General features: G+C 44.0%; 1 protein-coding gene across 6 annotated transcripts in view; it reads left to right on the top strand.

Moving 5' to 3' along the window:
* Positions 1 to 24153, top strand: part of Afg1l (AFG1 like ATPase) — a 165985-nt gene that overhangs the window by 124590 nt on the left and 17242 nt on the right. For all 6 annotated transcript variants that reach the window (XM_030245011.1, XM_006512698.1, XM_017313883.2 and 3 more), the window contains 2 exons: positions 13724 to 13794; positions 14051 to 14151. In XM_030245011.1, coding sequence (XP_030100871.1) covers positions 13724 to 13794; positions 14051 to 14151 — 172 coding nt within the window. The remainder of the gene's footprint in view (positions 1 to 13723; positions 13795 to 14050; positions 14152 to 24153) is intronic.

Genomic DNA, 24153 nt, shown 5'->3' with positions numbered 1-24153 from the left:
TGGAGTAGAGTCAACCAGAGCCTATAATGCTAAAGAGGGCAGAGCTGGAGAAGTGATGCAAGCCCTTTGGAGGAGCCCAGAAGATCATGTGTGGATCCTAGACGTTGGAATAAGAAGTTATAAAGTTGACTTTGCCTTGGAGACCCAAAGATGGTAGAGATACCAGAGCCATGGGCTGCCTGCCAAGGAAAGCTGCTAACCAGGAGGGGAACCAGCCCAAGAGAAAGAACTGCATTGCAGTCAGTAAAGCTGAAAGGAGTTGGGGATCAGACATGGAGATGTAGAGTTTGGAGTCTGCCCAGCTGGTGTTTGCTCTTTCTTTGCTCCAGGATTTCCTCACTGTGACATTTTGGAGTGGTAATGTATATATCCTGTGATGTTTAAAGTATGTGATCTGCTTTTTGACTGTATAGGTGATTACAGTTAAGAGAATGTCAGAAGAGAATTTGAACTTTGAACTTTTAAACACTGGTGAGACTATGATAGACTATGGGGATTTTTGAAGTTGGACTAAATGTATTTTGCATTAAACTATGTTTAGGTATGCTGCCCCCCCCCCAGACTCATGTATTTGAAGAAGCCTATGGGGACCAGGGAGTAGAATGTGGTAATTTGAATATGCTTGGCTGATAGGGAGTGGCATTGTTAGAGATTTGGCCCTGTTGGAATAAGTGTGTTACTGTGAAGGTGGGCTTTTTCCTAGCTGTCTAGAAGCCAATCTTCTCCTGACTGCTTTTGAATCAAGATGTAGAACTCTCAGTTCCTTCTCCAGAACTGTGTCTACCTGAAAGCTGTCATGTTCCCACCTTAATGATAATGGACTGAACCTCTAAACCTGTAAGCCAGCCCCAATTAAGCATTGTCCTTTATAAGAGTTGCCTTGGTCATGGTGTCTCTTCATAGCAATGGAAACTCTAAGACAGGGAGGTATCCCCATCCCTGACTTTAAGATGTACTACAGAGCAATAGTAATAAAACTGCATGGTATCGATATAGAAACAGACAAACTGATCAATGGAATCGAATCGAAGATCCAGAAATAAACTCACACACCTATGGACACTTGATTTTTGACAAAGAAGCCCAAACCATACGACGGAAAAGAGAGCAACTTCAACAGATGGTGCTGCTGCACCTGGATGTCTGCATGCAGAATGGAAATAGATCCATGTTCATCTTCCTGCACAAAACTCAAGTCTAAGTGGATCAAAGACCTCAACATAAAACCACATACACTGAACCTAATAGAAGAGGAAGTGGGCAATAGCCTTGAACACATTGGTGTAGGAGACAAGTTCTTGAAAAAAAACAACAACAACAACAACAACAAAAACCCTAGCTCAAGCACTAAGATCAACAATAAATGGGGCCTCTTAAAACTGAAGCGCAGCATTGGAAATGTAATTGAGGAAAATATGTAATAATAATTAAAAAAACTGAAACGCTTCTGTAAGGCAAAGGACACTGTCAATAGTACAAAACAGTAACCTACAGACTGGGAAAAGATTTTCATCAACCCTACATTTAAGAGAGGGCTAATATCCAAAATATATAAAGAACTCAAGAAGTCAGATACCAATAACCACAAAACACAATAAAAAATGGGGTACAGAGCTAAGCAGAGAATTCCCAACAGAGGAATCTGTAATGGCCAAGAAACACTTAAAGAAATGTTCAGCACCCTTGGTCATCAAGGAAATGCAAATCAAACCGACACTGAGATTCCACAGAGCTGGGATTTTTTATGTTCTCTGCCTCTGAGTTCACAGATTGCCTCCTAGTATTTTATGGATCTTGGCAGAAGTGTCTTAGTCAGGGTTTCTATTCCTGCACAAACATCATGACCAAGAAGCAAGTGGGGAGGAAAGGGTTTATTCAGCTTACATTTCCACATTGCTGTTCATCACCAAAGGAAGTCGGGACTGGAACTCAAGCAGGTCAGGAAGCAGGAGCTGATGTAGAGGCCATGGAGGGATGTTCATTACTGGCTTGCCTCCCCTGGCTTGCTCAGCCTGCCCTCTTATAGAACCCAAGACTACCAGCCCAGGGATGGCACCACCCACAATGGGCCCTACCACCCTTGATCACTAACTGAGAAAAATGCCTTAAAGCTGGATCTCATGGAGGGCATTTCCTCAAGGGAGGCTCCTTTCTGTGTGGTAACTCCAGCTTATGTCAAGTTGACACACAAAACCCATCAGTACAAGAAGCAAGACATTTGGGTCAGAAAGGCAGGATTTTATTAGTTTGGTAGAGAGAGCAGCCTGAGTAGTAAGATATGCCATTCCTTCCTTGTGCCCAGGTTCCCTGGGGTGGGAGGGAGTTTTCTTGAGGCTTGGATGGTTCCAGAGCAGGCCTTGAGTCCTGTGACATGAGAGGAGCTCTGAGCTTGGGTGGAAGCAATCATTTTCCAGCCTGAAGGAAGCATGTCTGTCTTTTGTCTCACGGGTAACACTGTCGCATCTCAGTACAACCTTGGGGAGAGAGAAGGCCTTGCTTTCTCAGCACCCCAGCTCAGTGTATAGGAGAATAAAGACCATAAAGACTTCTAGAAGTCTGTCTCAACAGCTGTCACCACTGTGACATCACTGCGTCAGCATGCCTGTGAACTCATTGTTAGTGATCTAGGGCTCCATGGCTGTCTTAACATGGTGTGCGGGGATGGTGGGACCTCCCACAATGAAGAAGATATGACTTGGAATACTTTAGATATAACCTATATCCATCAATTTTCACCTGGCATGGGTGTGTGTGTGTGTGACACATCCATCCTTTGAGCAGATTTCAAAAATCAGTTTCTTCTTAAACACGTCTTAGTAAGAGCTCCTTCTCACAGCCATTCTTGGATTTCCTCTCCAGAAGCATCTCTTCCGAGAAGAGTATCATTTTGGTGGCTATATCTTTGAATTCCATTTCTTAAAGGAGCCACAACTGGTTGGCACAAAAAGCTCCCGGTGCTCTCAGGCCAGACTCTCTAAAGAAGACAGATCTGAAGGGAAAGATGAAGCTCACACTCTCACACCTGCTTCGGCACAGCTGAAACACCCCGCTTCTCTCCGGCGGTGTCTTTATAAACGCCTCTCACGCTTCCGCTGTGAGGTCCACGTCAGTAATGTTGCTTAGCTTCATTGCTGTTCCTTCCCACACCTTAAACCTTGGCATCATTTGTTTTTAGACAAAAATTTTAATTAATTTTATAAGTGTTTGGAGGTTTTGCCTCCATAAATGTGTGTGTATCATCTGCATGCCTGCTGTTCTTAAAGGCTAGAAAGGGCGTCTGATCACCCAGACCTGGGGTTACAGATGGTTGTAAGCCACCCCGTAGGTCTTGGCTATTGAACCTGGGTCTGCTTGAAGAGCAACCTGTGTTCTTAAACACTAAGCCATCTTGCCAGCCCCTTAATTTTGATTATGAATTATGTGTATGTGTTTGTCTGTTTGTGAGTGTGTGTGTGCATATGAGTGTGGTGCCTGCAGAAGCCAGAGCATTGTAGTTAGACTTACAGGTAGTTGTAAGCTGCCTCATGGGGGTCCTCTGCAAGAGTATGGGCTCTTAATAACTGAGCCATCTTTCTGGCCAAACTTCGGCAAGGTTGTAGTTCCTGCCTGGAAAGTTGCAACATCCTGGGTTGGAAGTTGTCTGGGACATCTTGGGACCTCTTCACCATACCACACAATCATAAGTCAGGTATTTCTCCCAGATGTTGGTGCTTGTATTTTGAGTCCCACACTGGATGTCAGTTAGAAAAGCCTATTGATTTTGGCCTTTAATGTCTTTCAACAGTGCTTTGTCCTTTGCAGTATACAATATGCTTTAAAGTTCTGTTACATTCACATTAATACTTTATTCTTTTTTTATGCTCTATAAATGATTTTCCCCTCAATTTTATTTTCAATGTCTTTATTACTATTATAAAATGAAATTTTTAAAAATATATTGATCTTGCTGAATTGACTTGCTAGATTCTTAGAAGAGGTCCTAGAATTTTCCAAATTCAAGATAATGTTATTTTTCAAGCCAGCTGAACATTTTTTATTTATTTTTCTTGTCTGACTTTCCTTCTAGTACATTACTGAGAAGAGAAGAAAGCTCTTCTAGTTTCTGGCCTACATCGAGTGACTTCAGTTTGGCCATCACTTATACTTTTGTCTGGGTTTTGTAGATGTCTCTTACCAGTTCATCTTATTCTTTTCTTGGTTTGTCGAGCCTTTTCGTGATGTTAGATTTGGTGAGATGCGTTTTCTGCTTTTACTAAGATAACTGTGTGATTTGGGTCCATTGTTATATTAACACACGCCACTATTTAATGTTTAGGTTTTCGACTAGTCTTGCATTTCTGCCATCAATACTGTCATGCTGGTCAGCTTCCCATCCCCGAGCTGAGCATCTGAGCCAAGCCCCTTAGCAAAGCCCCCTAGCAAGAGGAGAGCCTCTTTCTACCCATGCTTTCACAGTTTCCACCCATGTGCAGGCGGCACCCACAGCCATAGGGCTGTGGCGAGCGAGTGAGCGTGGCTGGACATTGTGGCTGGGAGTGCGGTGGGGCAAAGGCAGCTGGGAATCAGAAAGGGGAGCACAGGAGAGAGGGGGGCAAGGGTATCAGTGTCTCTGTGTCTTATTCTAGGGAAGGCCCCGCCCCCTAAGCTTCTTCTACTCCCCATAGAGCTGGGAGCTGGGCACCACACCTTTAACCTAAGTTAACCCCAGTGAGAGCGCGCACGTCTTGAGGGGGCACCGGCTCAAAGCTGTAGTAATCAGAGTGCCCAATCCCGTTGTGCCTTGCCCGGTTGGGTTTGCAGGACTTTATTGGGGATTCTTATGTTTATAGTCAGAAGAAATATTTCTCACTGGTTTTCTTTTCTGGACATATTTTAGTCTGGTTTTGATAGCAGGTGATGCTGGTCTCATGGAACAAGTTTGGGAGAACCCGCTTTTCTTCCACATTTCCTTTCTTGGGTCTGTTTCAGTAGTCTGTCTCTTTCTAGGAATTTGTACATTTCCCCCAGGCTAGCCCGTTTGTTAGTTTGCAGCTGTTCATCAGACAGGTTGAATATTCCTTATCGAGAATGCTTACAAGTATCTCAGATTTTAGAGTTGTTTGTTGTTTTGCTTTGGAATATTTGTGTAAAGTCTAAGATTGAGCACACTAAGCTGAAATCTAGGCTTTCAGATTAGAATTACTCATTTTATTATCTTAGCGTCCACTTTATTTGATAATAAGACCATTTCTTTCCCTTCTTCCTGCTGATACAAACAGCTATATATTATAAACAGCAGCTTCCTGCCTTATATCCCGTAAAACATAATCACACATAGTATTTTTCAAGTTTTTAGCTGTTAAAACCATAGAAGTGTTCTATTTGACATAATTTGGATGTACACTTAAGTAGTAATTAATCACACATTAACTCAAGGGCTACTGAATGAGAAATTAATACCAAGTGCGTGGCACTGCTTGAAATCCACCTAGCAAATGACACAGCAAAGTAGGCCCATATACAGACTTCCAGAGCAGCCAAATCTATCCAGCGTAGTTCTGTCTTTCTCCATTGAGCTGCATATGACAATCTCACACCACAGGACGTTTAGACTGCTGTCACAGAAGCAAGCTGGTCCGTCATTCCCAGCTTAACCGCATTGGCAGGAGTACCCGGTTGTAGATAATGCTCTGTAAACATACACTATGTGAGCAGGCCATGCGCATACAATTTTTCAGTCTTACCATTACCTTACCCTGCCCTGTTTTTAAGACAGGTCCTGTTCAGCCCTGTCCAGGCTGCCTTTGAACTTACGCAATCCTCCTGCTTCAGCTCCTCTTATCTCCTCTTATCCTCTTATCATGGTCATGAGCAATGATGCCCAGCTCAGGTTTCTTAGCATTTTTGTCTGCTTGTTATTTCATCTTCAAACAGATCACAGTTTGAACTGAAAGTCAGTCTCTAGTATAAGAAAAACTGATCTGGCATAGTTCCAGGTCCTTAGTTACATATATGGACTTTTAAAAGAAAGCTCTTAAAACTCCCCCGACTCTCTTCCTCATTATTCAACTGTTCTTTTTTTTCTTCCTTTATTGGTTTTTTTTTTAACTTTTTGTTCATTTTGCCTTTCTAAAATTATACAAAAGGAAAAAAATTTAAATGTATCAAACTGAAGTTCCACACGTTAAGCTACCGACTTCTCTCAGGAAAACGTGACATAGAAAATCAGTAGGCATTTTATCTGGAGACGTGGGAGGGGGGGGAGCCCTGCAACTTGAGAAGAGATTTCACTTTCTGCATTATATGCAGGTCAGGATTAATGGACCCAGGTAAGTTCTTCAGCAGGTGACTGAGAAGGGTGGGAAAGTGCAGATTGAAATGCATCTCTGAGCAGTCAATTAAGCCTGTGTGTGATGGAGAAGATAAATGGCGGGCTAAAGCTCCACTTGGACAGCCGATTCCGTTATGTAAAACACACCTACAGGATCTGAAACGCGACCAAGCCTGTTTTATATTAAGGCAAGTATAAACCAACTTCATTTTAGACCTGCCTCCAGCCCCAGATTCTGTTTGGTATGAGGACAAAGAGCCATACAGCATGAATGCACAAGGCATTGGCGGAGGGTGAAGACTCTGCCAGGAAAGTTTGGCAACAAACCCCAAGAGGAAGGAGAAATTTCTCTGTCAGATCAACTTTGGCTCTCTGGCATCGAGCACTCGAGGGGGACTGAGGAAAGCCAGCCCCAGTCTACTTGTTGATACCTTAACAAGCTGTTGATTTTTTGAAACTGGACAAAGGAGCAAAGTGTGGTTAGCATTCCCTTCCCTTGAGTCAATCCTAATGAAGTGGGAGGTGCTTGAAGAAATGAATTTCCATTTAAATTATGCGTGACCCTCTTCCAGAAACCTCCAAGCGTTTGGGAATTTTTTGTTGAGAATTTCAAATGATCCGGTAATAATAAGCTCTTTTTTTCCGACATGTTCTGGTTCTTTGAGGCTAAGTTTTACATTGACTGCCTGGTTTCAGGTGTAAAAAAAAAATCTTTTTTTTCAAATTTGGAATGCCCGATTATTTTCTTTTCTGTTTACCGACTTAATGTGGAAAAGAAAAACCACAATTCTCATACGTGTAAAGCCAGCAGGCTTTTAGTCCAGGTAGTATACTCAAGATTCCTGCGGGAGTTGGTGCGGATTTCCTGGCAACTGAACAGTGGTTGATTCCAGGGCTTTTCTGACTTAAAGACACAGTGGTACTGCTCAACAGAAAATGGAAAGCTGCCCCTGAGCACAGTTCCTGAGGGGAACAAAGGTGACTGGAGCTACGAGATGGCCTGGCCCGGTTTCAGGGCCAGGCGGAGCAGAAGAGAAGGAGGCTGTGGTGTGCTCTGGCTGCTCAGGCCCTCAGGGGAGGGAGCAAGCTTTGGAAAAGAGTGACTTTGCCTCAGATCACAAGTGACCCTAATGCTCCTTCTGTGTCAACTTTTGATTGGCCGTGGACAGACTTTCTTTTCTTGCATCTTATCCACACAAAGGCCTAGTATATAATAGTGTTGTTCCATGAGCCATTACCCAGAGTCCAGCTGTCTCCAGGGAACTGAAGCAAGTCAGTTAATTCTCACAGGGCTGGGGATCAAACCAGGGACTTGTGCGAGCTCGAGCTTGGCAGGCGCTCTACCCCTACACAGCACCCCACCCCTCGCTCCTGCTCACTCCTGCTTCCTTCGGGAGAGGAAGGGCATCCTCAGTCCCTGTCTTCTAGCTGTTTTGGTGCTACTTCCCCCCTCCAGTGCTACTCCTCCCTTCCAGGATATGCCTCTTTATGGCTGGAATGGAACTACAGAAAACCGACTGGGATATTTGCTTCATTGCTTCATACATTTTTGTAGCTCCAAGAGAAAACTCGGAATAAAGCTCATTTTGTTGGGGTATGTGGTTAGGTGTGTGTTTGTATATTTGTACAGGTGCACATGCACATGTGTGTGTGCACATGAGGGCCACAAGTCCATGACAGATGTATTCTTTGGCCTCGCTCCATCTTTTTTTTTTTTTCTCAGACAAGCCACTCACTCACTGGACATGGAGATCACCAGTTCTGCTGGCTAGCAAGCCCCACGGGCCTTCATATGCCCAGCACCCCAGTGTCAGGATTTCAGGTGTGTGCCCCCGTGCTCACGGTTTTCCATGGATACTGAGCCATCTCTCCAGTCCCCAAAACCTCTGGACTAGGCTGTTCTGAGGCTGAGCTCCCAGCTTTCTGTCATAGAGATTGACCACCTACTTTATATAACCTAACCATTCTTTGTTATAAGGTCTTTAGGAAAAAGGCCCTGTACAACATGTATTCATAAAAGCTTATTTAAAACACTTATTTATGAAGATCTGGAGAAATGTCTCAGCGTTCACAATCACTTGCTGTCCTTCCAGAGAACCCTGGTTTGGTTCCTGGTTTGGTTCCTAGCGTCCATACCGGGCAGCACACAACCGCCTGTAACTCAGGTCCAAACGGCTCATTGCCTTCTTCTGGCCTCTGGGAGCATTTCCACAAAGGCAGCATGCCACAAACACACATCCATACAAAGAATAAAACCAAGTCTTTCAAAATCCCAAACTTACCAATCAAAAACCTAGCAAATCCTAGTCCTTATTAGAGCTACATGGGTCTGGTTACATTTCTGAATAAAGACTTTTAGTTTAAGGTAATGTTCTTATCCCTTAAGTGGAATGTGGGGAAGTCATTGCTGCTCTTCTAACTTTCTAACTTTCCATGGAAAAGGTCATGTTCTTCCTTCCTTCCTTCCTTTCTGCCTGCCTTTCTCTCTCTCTCTCTCTCTCTCTCTCTCTTTCTTTCTTTCTTTCTTTCTTTCTTTCTTTCTTTCTTTCTTTCTTTCTCTCTTTCTCTCTCTCTCTCTCTCTCTCTCTCTCTCTCTCTCCCTCCCTCCCTCCCTCCCTCCCCCTCTCTCTCTCTTTCTCTTCCTTCCTTCCTTCCTTCCTTCCTTCCTTCCTTCCTTCCCTCCCTCCCTCCCTCCCTCCCTCCCTCCCTCTCTCTCTCTCTCTCTCTCTCTCTCTCTCTCTTTCTTTCTTTCTTTCTTTCTTTCTTTCTTTCTTTCTTCCTTTCTTTGGTTTGCTTGTTTTGTTTGAATTTAAATGTATTTTCTCTGGGCTGAAGTTTTTATAATAGTGTTGTATACTTGAAATTTTCTGCTTAAAAGCAGCCAAGGGTGAGGGCTGGGGAGATGGCTCAGTGGTTGATAGCATTGGCTGCTATTCCAAAGGACCTGGATTCGATTCCCAGTGCCTACATGGCAGCTCACAACCATCTGTAACTCTAGTTCCAGGATATCTGATGCCCTCTTCTGGCCTTTGAAGGCACTATGTGTGCACAGACATACATGCAGGCAAAACATTCATACTCATAAAATAAAAACAAATCTTAAAAATTAAAAAAATAGTAAGGAGAATCTTAGATGTTTTGATATGTAATTTTACATATTTTTATATAATCATGATATTTTATTTTTAAAAATTCTGGGAAAAAAGAAAGGATTTCTGGCTTAACTGTTTTATTAATTCAATTATATATGATTTTATGTTCTATTCATACCTAAAAATAATTGAAGCAACTTACATTGAAGCAATTTATAATGTACACACCATAATCACTACAAAAGAAAGAGCTGAAGAATTCTAGGTATTGACACATACCTGACAGAAACATGGGAAGGAGGAATGACCTATTCCATCCCATGGTCTCAGAGGCTTCTGCTTACACTTCTTGAGTCTGTTGCTTCTAGGCATACGGTAAATCAGAAGGCCACGGTTGGGGGGAACCTGGACCGGCAGGAGCCTGCCTTACTTACCTCATGATCTACTTTCTCCAACCAAGCCCACATCTAAACATGTCTCTTCCACCCTGCCCCAATGCACTAATCTATCCATGAAGTCCCTGCACTCCTCAAATGCCCTCCAGCTGGCAGCATACCCCATCAGGGAGCCTACAACGGCCATTTCCCGTTCCCCCCTGTCCCATCCTCTGGCCCCTCCCCATCCTCTAGCCTCAGCCCCCAAGGGCAGGGATTATAGGCAGGCAACACCACACCCTGCATGACTTTTTCTTTTTTGCATTTATTACTCGGTGAGAGGGAGCGATGGGCTCTTTACCCATTAAGCCATCGTTGTATGCAGCTTCTTAAGAATCCTTTGGCAGTTGTTCTGTGGAAGTTTTTATATGGTGATAAATTTGTATGTGCTATGATACAAGTATTACCACAGCGCTCCCACTTTGGTCATGCCATATTTGTATTTTCTATCATACAGAAAGTTTATGTCTCTGCATATTCTGATTGGATAAGTGACATAGTTCTGAGTATCTGCCTTCTCTCCGGTGACAGAGTGATAGTGCTAGGATCCCCATGGTGAAACAGGAGTCAAGTGTAGCTCGCCACGCAGAGCAGTCCAACGAGGGGTGGCTTCTGCTGCTCTGCTGGAAGCACACTGAAAAGGCTAGAATCTCCCGAGGTTTTTGTGGCAAGTGCAAGATATACTCAGAGCTGCTTAAATTTGATTTGGAAATATACCATAGGTAACTGCTCCTTTTAGGCTAATGTAAATAGGTAGTTCTTTTTTTTTTTTCTCTTTATTTTTTTAATGCTTGTCTTTAATAAAGAGAATGCGGACTGGCAGGATGGTTCAGTGGGTAAAGCGTTTGCTGCATAAGCCTGGAGGAACTACCTTTGACACCGCCACCCCCTCCATCCATGTCAAGGTCAAAGGGAAGATGACCCGCGGAGTTGTTCTCTGGCCTCTGCTGTGCTCCGTGGCCCACACGTGCCTGCACATACACACCCTACATCCATACATGATAATATATAAATATATAAAAATGCTGGGGTCTGAGTAGAATGAGGGAGGGAGGATAAGGAGATAAAAGGTTATTTGTTAAGGAATTTGAGAGTATCTATTTATGATAAGAATTCCCTTCCTGCTTGCCTTTATTTTGTATCAATTTGGTTAAGTGTAAACACACGGAAATGTGTCATAGCTACCCATGCTACGTGCTTTAAGGCAATGTGAAGATAAGGCGCCTGGCCTCCGCAGTAAAGCTTACTCCTATGCCCAAGTGCCTGCTAGCTTCCATGGGCAGCAGTCAGGTGCCGCATAGACCACTTTTATAAGATGTTTTTGGCTTTGTACCACTTAACACTAACACCTTTTTTCTATTTTGGGACATCAGTGTATCTGTTTACAGTAGGGTAATAAAATTCTTATAAGACAATGTTAAAATAAAAATAATTTTGTGCTGGGTGTGGTGGTACAGTTCTATATTTTAGTGCTCAGGAGACGGAGACAGGAGGATTGCAAGTTATAGGCCAGCCTAGACTACGTGATAGGCAGGATCCTCAAAAATAAATAAATCAATAAATAAAATAAATAAATAAATAAAATGCAACACGAAATCTAACAATGTCGTAAAGGAGCGGTTGTCGCCGTATGTGTCATGCATGTGTGTGTGCGTTAGGCAGGTACTGTCCTGATGGGCTCTGCCCCTATTCTCCTTGCTCTAGTTTATATGCCTCGACAAGTACATTGTTAGGACCAGTGAGATGGCTCAGTGGGTAAAAGGGCTTGTCAGAAAAGCCTAGTAGCCTGAGTTCAGTCCCCGGAACCCATGGGAAACTGACATGGCAAGGCAAGGCACGCCCCCGCAACATCACCACTAATGATAAGTAAAGTAATTTTTAAGTAGATCATTAACCAGGGACTGTAGAGGCTAAGGCAGGGGGAACACAAGTTCAAGGTCAGCCTGGGCTATGTAGTGCCACCTATTTATTTATTTATTTCTAAATTAGGTTTGGGAAGATGGCTCAACTGGTAAAGTGCTTGCCATGGAAGCATAAGGCCCTGAGTTTGGATCGCCAGCAGCCATATAAAAGTCGGGTGCAGAGTCCCACTTCTGCAGTCTCAGTGCTGCTGGAGGTGGGGCGGGGGTGGGGCACAGACTCAGAGACAGACAGCCCTGCAGTCCACGGTCAGTCATTCTAGCCAACTGAGGAGCAGCTGAGAAAGATACCTAATGTCAGCCTCTGGCTTCACACACACATGCACTGCACACCTGTATATACATACGTGTGCTTGTGTGTGCTTGCGTGTGTGTGCTCACAGGAGCATGCACGTGCACATCCCTTCTCAAAAACATTGTGTGTAACTCTACTGCATGGTAGGAGTTGTTCTATTGAATCCAATGTGGTCTGTGTGACATCGATATTGACTTTGCGGGGTTTCTTGATATATTTAAATTTGCTTTCAGGGCTGATTAAAGTGCTGCCAAGCCTTAGGACTGGAGATGAAGGTGGGGAATCACATGGTAGAAAGAGAAAATTAACTCGCACAAGTTTTTCTCTGGCTTTCACATGGAATGCAAGCGTAATTTTAAAAATTACTTAAAAAAAATTTTTTTTGGTGATTGTCTTTAAATCATTCTTTCCATAGTTCATTTAGTTCCTTTAATGTGGCTTAATCTGAAGGTCTTATAGGGCTTTATGAAACTCAGGTAGCACTCCCTATGGCGTCAACCATGCAGATGATATCTTGGAAACCTGCAGAGGTGGGCGGCCTCTTTGTGCTGACTGCAGCTGTGCTCTAAGTTGCTGCTGCATTTGCTGCAGCTGAGGAGCTCCGTGGTTGTGTGTTAAATGTCAGCAGCCTGCTAAGAAAGATTCTGTTTAGTCTAAACTTTATCTTAATGACTAGTTTTCAATAAAATTGAAAGGATGTCAGTCACTTCCACAATTAGCTAAGATTGATTTGTTTCAAAATTAAGCATATTGTCAGGTCATCTTGTGCAAGTTTGTGTGCGGGATGAGAGGAAACTTAGATTCGCACTTGAAGGGTTTTTTGGAATGGCCTTTCTTCTACCAGTTATTTCTCCTATTGACTGTTAATTTATCAACCCTTCTTTGAAAAAAAAAAAGTGAGAAGAAAAGAGGCCACAGCACTATCACATCTCTATATGTGAGCTCCTTAAACCATATGGTGATTTCTAATTAGAATACAAAAGACTGGGTGGTAAGACTCACTCCATAGCCTGGGCAATGAGGGCCTCACAGAAGGAGGGGGCGGGGGTGGGATTCCAACAAGGACATTTTTGAGAGAAACTGGAGTCTATTCTTGTCCTTATCCTGACAGAAGTCTGTCCTGAATGTGTTCAGACGCATAGAAGTCTGATAAAGTTTCTGAGGTGCTGATTAAGTTGGTGTTTGGAAGCTAGTGATCTCATCCTGAGAGCTCGATCCTCTCAGCCGGTGGCTTGACTTGGTTTTTCTCATTCTCAAAACACCCTCAATCTTTAATTCCACGTGTACCCTCTCAATGGCGATTTCAAAGGATACTTGCTGGATGCTTGACTGCCTTGCCTATTTGCTCTTGTTTTGCATGCAAGAGAGAGCCAGAAGCTTTCTTCTCATTGTGTACACATAGTATTAATGGATTTACTCCGCCTGTATTGTCTCATTACTGGAAACATCTAGAAGCTCAGAAGTCTTTCAATGTATGCAAATAAGGCAGGATCATCTACCTGAGAGTTAATATTCACTGCTTTTAAGTGTATTCTAAATCTAATGTTTGTATTTAGAGCATAACATCCTGTTCTCCTTTTTTTATGGGCAAAAAGCTAAGCAGGCTCAGGCAGCTGTTTGATGTTGGCTTCAAGTGTTATTAATTTCATATTCTATTATTCTTTTCACTGTAGCACAAGTGAGGCTGATGTGGAGGCCGTCGTGGATAAGTTGTTTGATGAGCTGGCTCAGAAACAAAATGATTGTACGTAAGTTAATTTCTCTTGAAAGAGAATACATTTAGAACACAATGCCCAATCTCCACTGACCAATTAATAAGTTCCATTGCTGTATACGGGTTGATGCCACACTCAAGTGGCCGTCATTGTATCAGCATTTTCTCTAATTTATGTGTTGAATCATGTGCTATTATTCATCAAGCTATGCATTTCCTATCTGTAAGAGATGAATTTTATAGTAATTATCCAGACAAGATTGAGTCTTTGTTCATGTTCCCATAGTAACTAGCCCAAGGATTCTGAAAGTGCAAGGCAGAGAGCTGCGGCTGAATAAAGCCTGTGGAAGCGTTGCCGACTGCACATTTGAAGAGCTGTGTGAGAGAGTAAGTATCCAGGCCTGGCCAGACTCACTGGCCTTTTCACATGTTAAAATACTTCATGTTTTCCCCTCAGCCAGCTTCAGATTTTAAAACGCCATTCACAGAGTCAGAACGGAGGAAGAAATCTCCCTAAGGGACATTTTTCATCCATTTACCGAGCAATGTTTGTAGGTTCTGGCACAAAATCTGCTCTTTGAAGGGCTTTCAGGAAAAAAAAAATCAGAAATGCAGAGACAACTGTCAACTGTTGCTGGAAGCAGAAGCAAAATCAGTGTCATATATGGCTCTATTGTGAAAGTCACATGTGAGGGGAGTAAGGAAAACTGAGGTGTAAGGGATGGCAAGATGGCACAGTGGGTAAGGACACTTGCAGCCAAGTCTGGCCATCTGAGCTCTGTTCTCCATGGTCCCACATGGTGGAAGAAGAGAGAGCAACTCCCACAGGTTGCCTTCCAGCCTGAGCATGGATGCATGGAATAAATGGTAAATGGAAAAAAATTTTTTTACAAGGAGAAAAAAAATGAGGTGAGATTAGTGGGGATGAGAAGCAAGATAAGCAATTTTACTGTGATCTCAGGAGACGCGGGTAAAGAGCTGCATATTTCAGATTCATTGTTCAGCTGCCATGCTGTCTGAGCTGCTGGCCAGGTGAAAGAACATCAATTTAAAAAAAAACTATGACACTGGTATTATAATAGAAGTAGTTTATCTCACAGATGGAATATTTGCACACACACACACACACCCATATCAGAACATCTTTGACCACAAATCCTCTGTAAATATGAAGTCTTTTCAAAGTGTGGGGGTCTCAGTGCTCAGTAGAATACTCGATGTGATTATCCTGTGTAAATCCTGAGGCGCTCGAGTAACTTTCCACAGAGTTCCTCAATCGAGCATCCTCCCAGGCCCTGATTCCTGGCTTTAGCTAGTCCAAGCAGAGCTGTTTTGAGGCACAGAGAAGCTTGCTCTCATTTCTATCTGCTGAGTGTTAACCGAGTGTGCTTCTCAAAAGCCGCTGAGCTACTCCTAGCAGGCAAGCATTCGTCACCTTTAAACCACAGATGAGTCCAACCCGCAGTCATTTAGCTCTTTAGAAGGAATACAATTAGGATTAATTAAGACTCTGATGGAGAGGCAACCTCTGATCCCCACTGTGGCTGGCACGACTCCTTCTTCTCTCCCAGCGGCAGTCTTAACCCCCTATTACCTGTACCTGCAGGGGGAAAGTCCACTTGGACTTGTGCTTAAGTTTCACTGTCTTTGCTAAATCAGACTCCCTGGTCAAGGGTAAAGGCCCTCCTCTCACTGAGGAGGCCTCCAATGAGGGGAACCGGCAGGCCGTGGGGTCCTGGAGGAGGTCGGGGCCCTCTCGTGGAGCACGTCCGAGGGTCGGCGTCTCTCGACTAGGTTCATTAATTCTGGACACTTGGTATCAGAGAGGGGTTGTTTAGAATCCAAAATCCCTTATCGTCTTTTTTTCTGTGCAGTGGGGTTGGAGGGAAGAAGGTTAATCAGGATTTAATATTGAAAAATGAAATTAATACCGACACGGCTCAGCTTTATTTGACAAAAGTTTGGGCCTCATGACAACTGTGAACCAAATTCTCAAAATCAACAATAAGACAAGACTTCCATTTATTTTGGCGTAACCAACACACTATTGTATCCTTCACTTTGTGACTGGCTGTTCAGTTGCATAGGAAACCCCTTCTATAAAATGCTCCAGAATTTCATGATTTCTTGCTATCCTTTAATGCATGAACATTCCAGTTGTTTTCTTCTGGAGTTTTTAACGGGGTCATTACCACAAAATGCCACTGACTGCCTAGCTTTCTCTCCTCTAGTTAGATAGACCCCCTCACTTGCCAGTGACATGCACGGGTAAGTCAGCATTGTTCCCTTGTAGCTGGGATGTTTTCTGAATCAGACAAGCCCTGAGTGACTGACAGGTCGTTGGCTCGGAGATGCAGTGGGATGTGGTGGGATGCAGCGTAAGCTCACTATGGAGAACTCTGAGGAAGGGCTAAGTTTTTAAGCGGTCAGTTCCTTACTGCCATTTTCTTTATTATGGTGGTTTTTGCATTTCTTTGCAGCTTTATAATTGCGACAATTCAGAGACTGAATGTTCCACGGAGAGGATCCTTGAGATCAATCAACTTCAGATTAAGCCTAAAACTCTTAATTAGTTATGATGATCTTATGAGCAGACTAAGTAGCTGCCACAAGATAGTCAGGCAAGATAAAAACAACACATCCAACCCAAGTCCTTGAGTAAACACTGGGGGCTGGGTCCACGTTTGGGTCACACAGTGTAGTCTCTGGAAGGCCTGAGACCCCCTCAGCTGCCACCATGGACATCATTAGGAGAGCATCGTCCCCTAAGGAGCAAAAGACTGATACTGCAGTGAGGAATTTTGAGCCATGGGGGGAAATACTATTTTTGTGGACTTTTAAGTGGGTAGCAGCTTGTGTATCCGTGTGTAAGTTAAAGAGGGAATGGAAGGTTTAACTTGAAGTACTGGACGTGCTCCATAAGTCAACCATCCCACCCTCTGCACCCCTCTCCCTCCCTGCTCTAAGCATAGTCTCACATCTGTAACCCTGCAGATCAACCTCTGCTTTCGTGGTATCTCTAGTATTCTCTATTCTATCTCTTCACAAGTCTGATTCAGCATTGCCATGCTTAGATCAGTCCAGAATAGGACCCCCTAGCATCCATATAAAAATGACAGCTAACAGAACCATGCATGAGGAAGCCATCATTCCAAGTGTTCGTTATTTAGTAGCTTATTTAGTGCCATGATAAATAGGTGCTATTATTGTCCCATTTTACAGATGAGGAAATGGAGGCATTTAGATGTTAAGTAACGTTCATTTGGTCATATAGCTAGTAAATAGCAAAAGGAAGACTTGAGCTCCTTACTGGTTTGAGGGTTAGATGCTGCATTCTTCACCTCTCCGTTATGGCCTGGGTTTTCTGGACAATTCTGTCTCAGTTCATAAATAGAGTTCAAATTCTGCCATGAAATCCACTCAGATTCCTTGCACATTTCCACATCTGAGGTCAGCTTTGAGACACCGATAGAGCATGACGCTAGCTGAGGAAGCAGACACCGCCAGTCCTGAGAGGTCCTTAATACAAATTCCGCTACTTTATCAGAGCGCCCCCAAAGGAAAGGGAGGCCAGAGATGTGGTGCCCTTTCTGGATCCAGAGCCATGGCGTGTCTAGTAGTTACTTATATCAGGGATTTGTGTTGAGTAATCACAGTATGCAGGAGCCCCTGTGAGCCCACTGGGGTGAGATTTCCAGCAATGGTGCTATAGAAATGGCAGGTAAAACCTGCTGAATGCAGACAGTGGCACCAGACTGTGCAGTGTCCTCCATAGCTGGGCTCTCACAGAGGAACAACACAGCAAAAGCCAAGCCAAGCAGACTCTCCATCTAAGCTGAGGCCACATAGAGTGGTCAGCTGACTGGTTTTGTTAAGTTTTGACTCTGAGAACATGCATTCTTTCTATATTTGTGAGGATGGAAGGCCCATTTTAGGAGACACTTCTGTATGCCAAATACCGTGGTCGCCTTAAGACAAAGCTCTTGGCTTTCAGTTTTTTCCCTCCCTTAAAGATTACATAGAAGCCTGAGTGACAGAGTGTGGTATTTCCACTTGGCAGACGTTTCCCCACAGTGTTTGACAGACATTTCTTGGAAATGAGTGGAAACTGTCATTTCAAGTTAAAACAATGAGCAATGTTTGTCACCAGTGTTGAAGTCTGAGTGAAGGAGTAAAAGTTAAAATTTTGGCACTTGTCTCTGCCATCAAGGTCCCAGTCTTTGAACCTTTCCCTCGCCCCTCTGGTGAGATTGATGGTGGTATTAACAATGCAGAATTTCAGGAGTCTGGGGAGAGGAGCAGGGCTAGAGCACTGTCTCCCTCTATGTGACTTGGCTGACTCTGAACTCCTGCTCAGCCTTCTGAGTCTCAGTTCACAGGTGTTTGCTACCATGTCTACCTGAATGTTTTGGTAATTGTATAATTGAACATTTCACATTTGGAAGGTCTAGTTTATTGAAGCAACATTTCCTAATAACCAATGCATACTGTTGTAAAATCACACACGACAGAAGAAAAATGCAGAAAGGCTAATAGAAAATAACAATCCAAAAACTATAAGCTGGGTACGGTGGGATGTACCTGTAATCTCGGCATTGAGAGGCTGAAGCGGAAGGGTTGGGGATTTGAGGTCAGCCTGGGCTGCGTAGTGGAATCTTGCTCAAGCTGAGGACAGGGGGTGACTACGATGGTTCAACACTTAGCCACCAGCCTGTGGCCTGATTCACTTTCACACAGCCCCAGAGTGGAAAGAGAGAACCAACTCCAGCAAGTTGACCTCTGACCTCTACACATACATGTGACACATATAAATAAATGTGATTTTAAATACACACACACACGTGTACAAACACACATGCACACACACACAGCAGAAGTAGTTTCCCATTCTACTGTACAATTATCATTTTAAAATCTACCTCTTGTCATCTTCTTTAAAAAATTTAAATAGGCAGATCCTACATCTCACGCAGGCAGCATAGTTGACCCTGGTAATGGGGGTTATTGGAGAGCCAGTGACTACACAGTGAGTTTGAGGTCAGCCTGGGCTGCGGGGAGATGTTGTCTCAGAAAGCAGGAAAGAAAGGAAGGAGAGAAGAGGGAGAGAGAAAAAGACGTGAGGTCAGAGTTCGGAGTGTTTACATCTGCTCCCATGTCGAGGTTCCCTCATGAACACTGCTCGATTACAGTGGAGCGAATGTGGAAACACATGAGAATTAGCCATTTTCTAGTGAGCCAAACATTAAAGAGCTTTTTTTTTTTCTCAAATGTAAAACAGCACCACTCTTATCATGAAATTATTTTTATTTCGGAAAATACAACTAGTTTTTAAGTGTTATGAGTTTAATAATTTTTGACCATTATAGATTCCATTGGTTATATAATTTAAGTTTTTCTCAGTTTGAGTTTCTGATATATTAATAACAAAGGTTTAGGGGAGAGAATCCACGGGCATCAAAGCTCCCGGGTGCTTTGGTTCTTTAGAGAATCGATGGCCTGGGACACAGCACCCAGGAGCCACTCGCATTGCAGTTAAACTCTTGTGACCCAGAAAGGAAAGAATCATTTTCAGAGAAAGCAAACCAAAGCTGAATTCTAAAGGCTTAATGAGTAAACTGGCTATTCCTGAATTTTTCTTTGGAGAAATGTAATTTTTACACCTGCAGAAAATTGGTTCCTCAACTAATAACTGTGTTCACAGGTAACTGTTTGCAAGAGCACTTCATTATTTGTGGTTTTAAAATGACAGGTGGCCAGGTGTGTTTATGGAAAGTCTGGGCAGAAAATATGTCCGTCAATGCATAAGCATGCGGTTGGTGGGTACTCGCCGTCACTGTCCTGTTCTTTCTCTCCCCCTCTCCCTCTCCCTCTCCCTCTCCCTCTCCCTCTCCCTCTCCCTCTCCCTCTCCCTCTCCCTCTCCCTCTCCCTCTCCCTCTCCCTCTCCCTCTCCCTCTCCCTCTCCCTCTCCCTCTCCCACCCACACACTCACTCGCTTGTCCTTGGTGCTCAAGGAATAGATGTCTGTCAGAATCAGAGTCGTGTATTGGCCTTCATTGGTCTCAAATCATACTAGCTTATATACTGTTAAGCTACAAGTCTTACCAAATAGGATCTTCCAGAGAATTCTTGACTGGAACCCTCCTTCCACCTCATGCTTTATTTGGTTTTATTCCTATTGAAACTACTGGTTGGGAACTGCTTCTGGGTTTGTGTCCTGTCTTGGCACAGTGTCAGGAAATGCTAAAGGATGAATGGCTTTTATCTGTGCCATTTGGCCAAGATTGCTGCTGGTTGTCTTTGGATGCCCCCGTGGTGATTAGCATCAGGATGGGGCCGTTTATTAGCAGGCTGAGTCAGTCCAGGAATCGCTATGGCCCTTTCTCTTCCCAGCATCAGGACCATTCTTAAGGAATTCTTTTCTTACCTATGCTGACTCTTGACAAAGCCAGGTTCTGAAGAGAGCAGCTAGCCACCCTCCCTAAAGCAGAGGCCTCAAGTGATATCGATGATAAAGACCTTAGTGGAAAATTGGTCTGGTTTTTATGGGAGTATGAATCCAGTGCTGTGTTTTGTTCTCAGTCCTTCCTGCTGTAACCCTGGTTAGCTCTGTAGGAGGCACAGTTGTGGTGTCAGAAGGCACCTTTTGCGTCTCTCTTGCTTGTTTGCCAGCATACATCTTCTGTAACCACGGCCTCCACTTGTCCTGTGGCTTCACTGTAGGGATGTACTTCATCCCGCAGAGAGGAATGGAGGGCACAGTCAGGTATAAATGCCACCCGTGTGTGCTTTTAGAATGCAAAGGGGTTTGGAATAAATTCTCACAATCGGTGCAGACCATAGTCTGATTTAAAAAGTACACATAGGAATGCACACATCCCCCAGTACCTGAGCTTATGTCATTATTTTGAAATTGTGGACATAAAGGAGAAAATAATTTTCTGTAACGTTGTGGTTTGTTCTCTAATTGTTGCTGATTTATGTCTTCCAAGAAAATCAGTGTTAGGTGGCAGCTTGTTGACACATTGTATCTGTTGTACTATTTTAGAAGGATAAAGAAGGGAAGACTTTTGGAGAGATGATCATGAAAGAGATACTGGATTAGAAATGTGAAAACTCTTTGGGCATGGAGTCATAGTGATGGTGTCCATGATGAAAGGAGACTTGGGAAGGAGTCAGAAAGAAGAAAGGAGAACTGGCTTAAGAGACACATAGTTCTCTCTACGGGGACATTTCCGTTGGAGGGCGAACCCTTAGGCAAGACTCTTTGTCTGTTTTCAAGCCTGATCAAGAATGGTACCTTTGTGTCTATTGTTTATGACTGTGGACTTAAATGTTTTTACATTTCTCTTATGTGTATGAATGTTTTGCCTGCATACATGCCTGGTGCCCCTGGGGTCCAGAAGAGGGTTTCAGATATCTTGGAACTGGAATTACTGATGGTTGTGAGCCATGTGTGGGTGCTAGGAATTGAACCCAGGTCCTCTGAAAGAGCAGCCAGTGTTCTAAGCCACTGAGAGTTATCTCTCTAGCTTTGCTGTAGACTCTTCGAGCAACAACAAACAAACAAACTAACTAACAAAGATCTGTTTCCTTTCCTAGCAGGACACTTAATGTTCTGCTATTTTTGACTGATTTAAAAGCCAGTCCAGTCCCTGTACAGTGGAGGCCCCCAGGGATTCCTCGTGGCTCTCAGGGGAGAAGAGCTCACTTTGTCTCAAGGATAAAATTGTATTGGATGAAATCTAGTAGTTCCCTTCAGGGCCCATGAGCTGGCTCAGTGGGTAGAAGCTCTTTTCTGCCAAGCCTAGTGACCTGAGATCAGTTCCTGGGATCCCTGTGCTAGGAGAGAGCTGACTCCCGCAAATTAGAGTCACCCACCACCTCTGGCCCCTACAGAACCCAAGCGTTTTGGGAAGGTGTGTGAAGCTGTGCAGTTGGAAAAGGGCAGCAGCTCTCACCAGCATTTCCATGAGGCCGAGCAAAAGGGCCACCTCCTCTGGTGGCCTCTCTTCCAGGAAGATGGGGCTGCAGCATTCACCACAGTCAATATCGTTTATGCTGTCTATGCAAGCTAATGGGCAGAAACCTGCCTTTCTTAGAGTGTCTGACCCTTTCCATAACCATCAGCAAGTATCTGATGTAAGGAAGGCTGGCTCAGTTCCAGGCCCATCGAGGGGGTAGGCCCCTGAGTAGAAGAGTCAGTCTCCATTCTTACAGTCTTAGTTCCAGAAGAGAGAAGTTGATGAGTGTGTATGTCGGCACACTGAGAAGAGCAGACTAAGCGTAGCACCACAGGATATGCGGGAGCAGAAGCTGAGGATGATGGAGGAGCTCAGCCTTGAGAGATGCCGAGTTGAGTATGAAAGTGAAAGGTGGGCGGGATCGAGGGGAGGTGCTCAGCCTAGAAGACTTCTGTGACTTCTGCCTCCTAGGTCTCACATTGCTAAGGGGACAGAGCTGGAAATGACGGAGTTGATTCAGAGGATGCTAGAGCCAGGAGGCTGTAGCCCTTCCATACTGCTGGGATAGCTTCTATTTAACCAGCCTGCTTGCTAACCACATTGTAAATCCTGGACAAAAATCTTAAGAACTACTGACCTAATGGCATGTCCAGTCAAACGCATGGAGAAACTGGGGTGCAGCATTGATAGGCTGAGTTTATCACAGTCTCTTATAGTTACCTAAAATTCAGTAGAATCCAGCCAGGCTGTGGTCTGAGGAGCCACAGTGGAGCAAGCGGGTATCACAGCAGCCAAAAATCTAGAAAAAAAAAAAAAAAGTCACAAAGAAATAGCCTGGAAAATCTTTTTACAGACAATGCTTAAATCTCAGCCTAGCCTGTGGACTGCATACATAGCAAAGGAAAGGCAAGCGTTTGGACAGAGGTTTCAGTGCTGTCCCACAGAAGACAGAACTTCAAGCCCGGCTAGCCATGTTGTGGAGCAACATGCCCAAGTTTTATTGTGACTACTGTGAAACTTATCTTACCCACGACTCTCCATCTGTGAGGAAGACACACTGCAGTGGTTGGAAACCCAAAGAGAATGTGACAGACTATCACCAGAAAGGGATGGAAGATCAGGCCCAGAGCCTAATTGACAAGACAACGGCTGCATTTCAACAAGGGAAGATCCCTCCGCTCCGTTCTCTGCTCCTCCACCTGCAGGGGCCATGATTCCACTGCTCCCCAGTCTCCTGAGTCCTCCTTGGCCTGGCATGATGCCTGCATCCCACATGGGAGACCCTCTCATGATGCCAGTGATGGGCCCCCTCCTCCTGGGATGATGCCTGTGGGACCTGCTCCTGGGATGCAACCACCCATGGGAGGCCACATGCCCATGATGCCCTGGCTTCCCATGATGAGACCTCCCGCCTGTCCTATGATGGTACCCACACAGCCTGGCATGACTCAGCCAGACAGATAAGAGCAGAAGCGCTCTTGACCGTTTTGTATTTCTTGTTCGGTTTCACCAGGAGATCTTGATGCTGAGCCTGAGTGTTTACTAGATACATGAAAAGGAAACTTCCCTTCCTAACAGAATATTTTTGGAGAAGTAATACAAAAAAGTGTGGCTTTCACTTATATTGTGAAATGTGAAAATAAAATCATCAGCTCTTTTAGTTAAAAAGAAAAAAAAAAAAAAAAAAAGACAGAGCTTCAAGCCTGAGACCACCTGAGTTAATTATCTGGTAAAGTAGAAGCATTGAAATAAATCAGTATATATAATAATCCCAAAATGCCATGCAACCCAAAATCACTAGGTGTAGGCAGGTGCCAGAAAGTGACCCATTTTTGAAAGAGACCGTGTGGTGGTTTGAATATGTTTGGCCCAGGGAATGGCATTATTAGGAGGTGTGGCCTTGTTGAAGTAGGTGTGGCCTTTTTGGAGGAAGTGTATCACTGTGGGGTTGGGCTTGGAGACCCTCCTCCTAGCTGCCCATGAGACAATCTTTTCCTGTTTGTATAAGGAACAAGATATAGAACTCTCTGCTCCTCCAGCACTGTGCCTGCCTGGATGTTGCCATGCTTACTGCCATGATAAAGGACTAAACCTCTGAACCTGTAAGCCAGCCCTAACTAAATGTTGTCCTTTATAAGAGTTGCCTTGGTCAATAGAAACCCTGACTGAGACAGACGGTAACCAGCAGAGACTTACCCTGAGATGATACAAATGTCAGAATTACAGATGATATTTTGAAAATTACACTTATTTATTAGTGGGGAGGCGGTGGCTGCATGGCATGCTGTGTGTGGAGACCAGAGGGCAATGGAGTGAGCCTTCTGTTTTTACCACACGGGTTCCCAGAAATTGAACCCAGCTGTTGGGCTTGGTGGTAGGTGTCTTTACCCTTTAAGCCATCTCACCAGCTCTAGACAATGTTTGCAA

The sequence above is a fragment of the Mus musculus genome, chromosome 10, assembly GCF_000001635.26.
Source record: "Mus musculus strain C57BL/6J chromosome 10, GRCm38.p6 C57BL/6J".
Lineage (NCBI taxonomy): Eukaryota > Metazoa > Chordata > Mammalia > Rodentia > Muridae > Mus > Mus musculus.
Note: the sequence above shows the minus strand (reverse complement) of the source record. Positions and strands in the feature narration are given on the sequence as shown.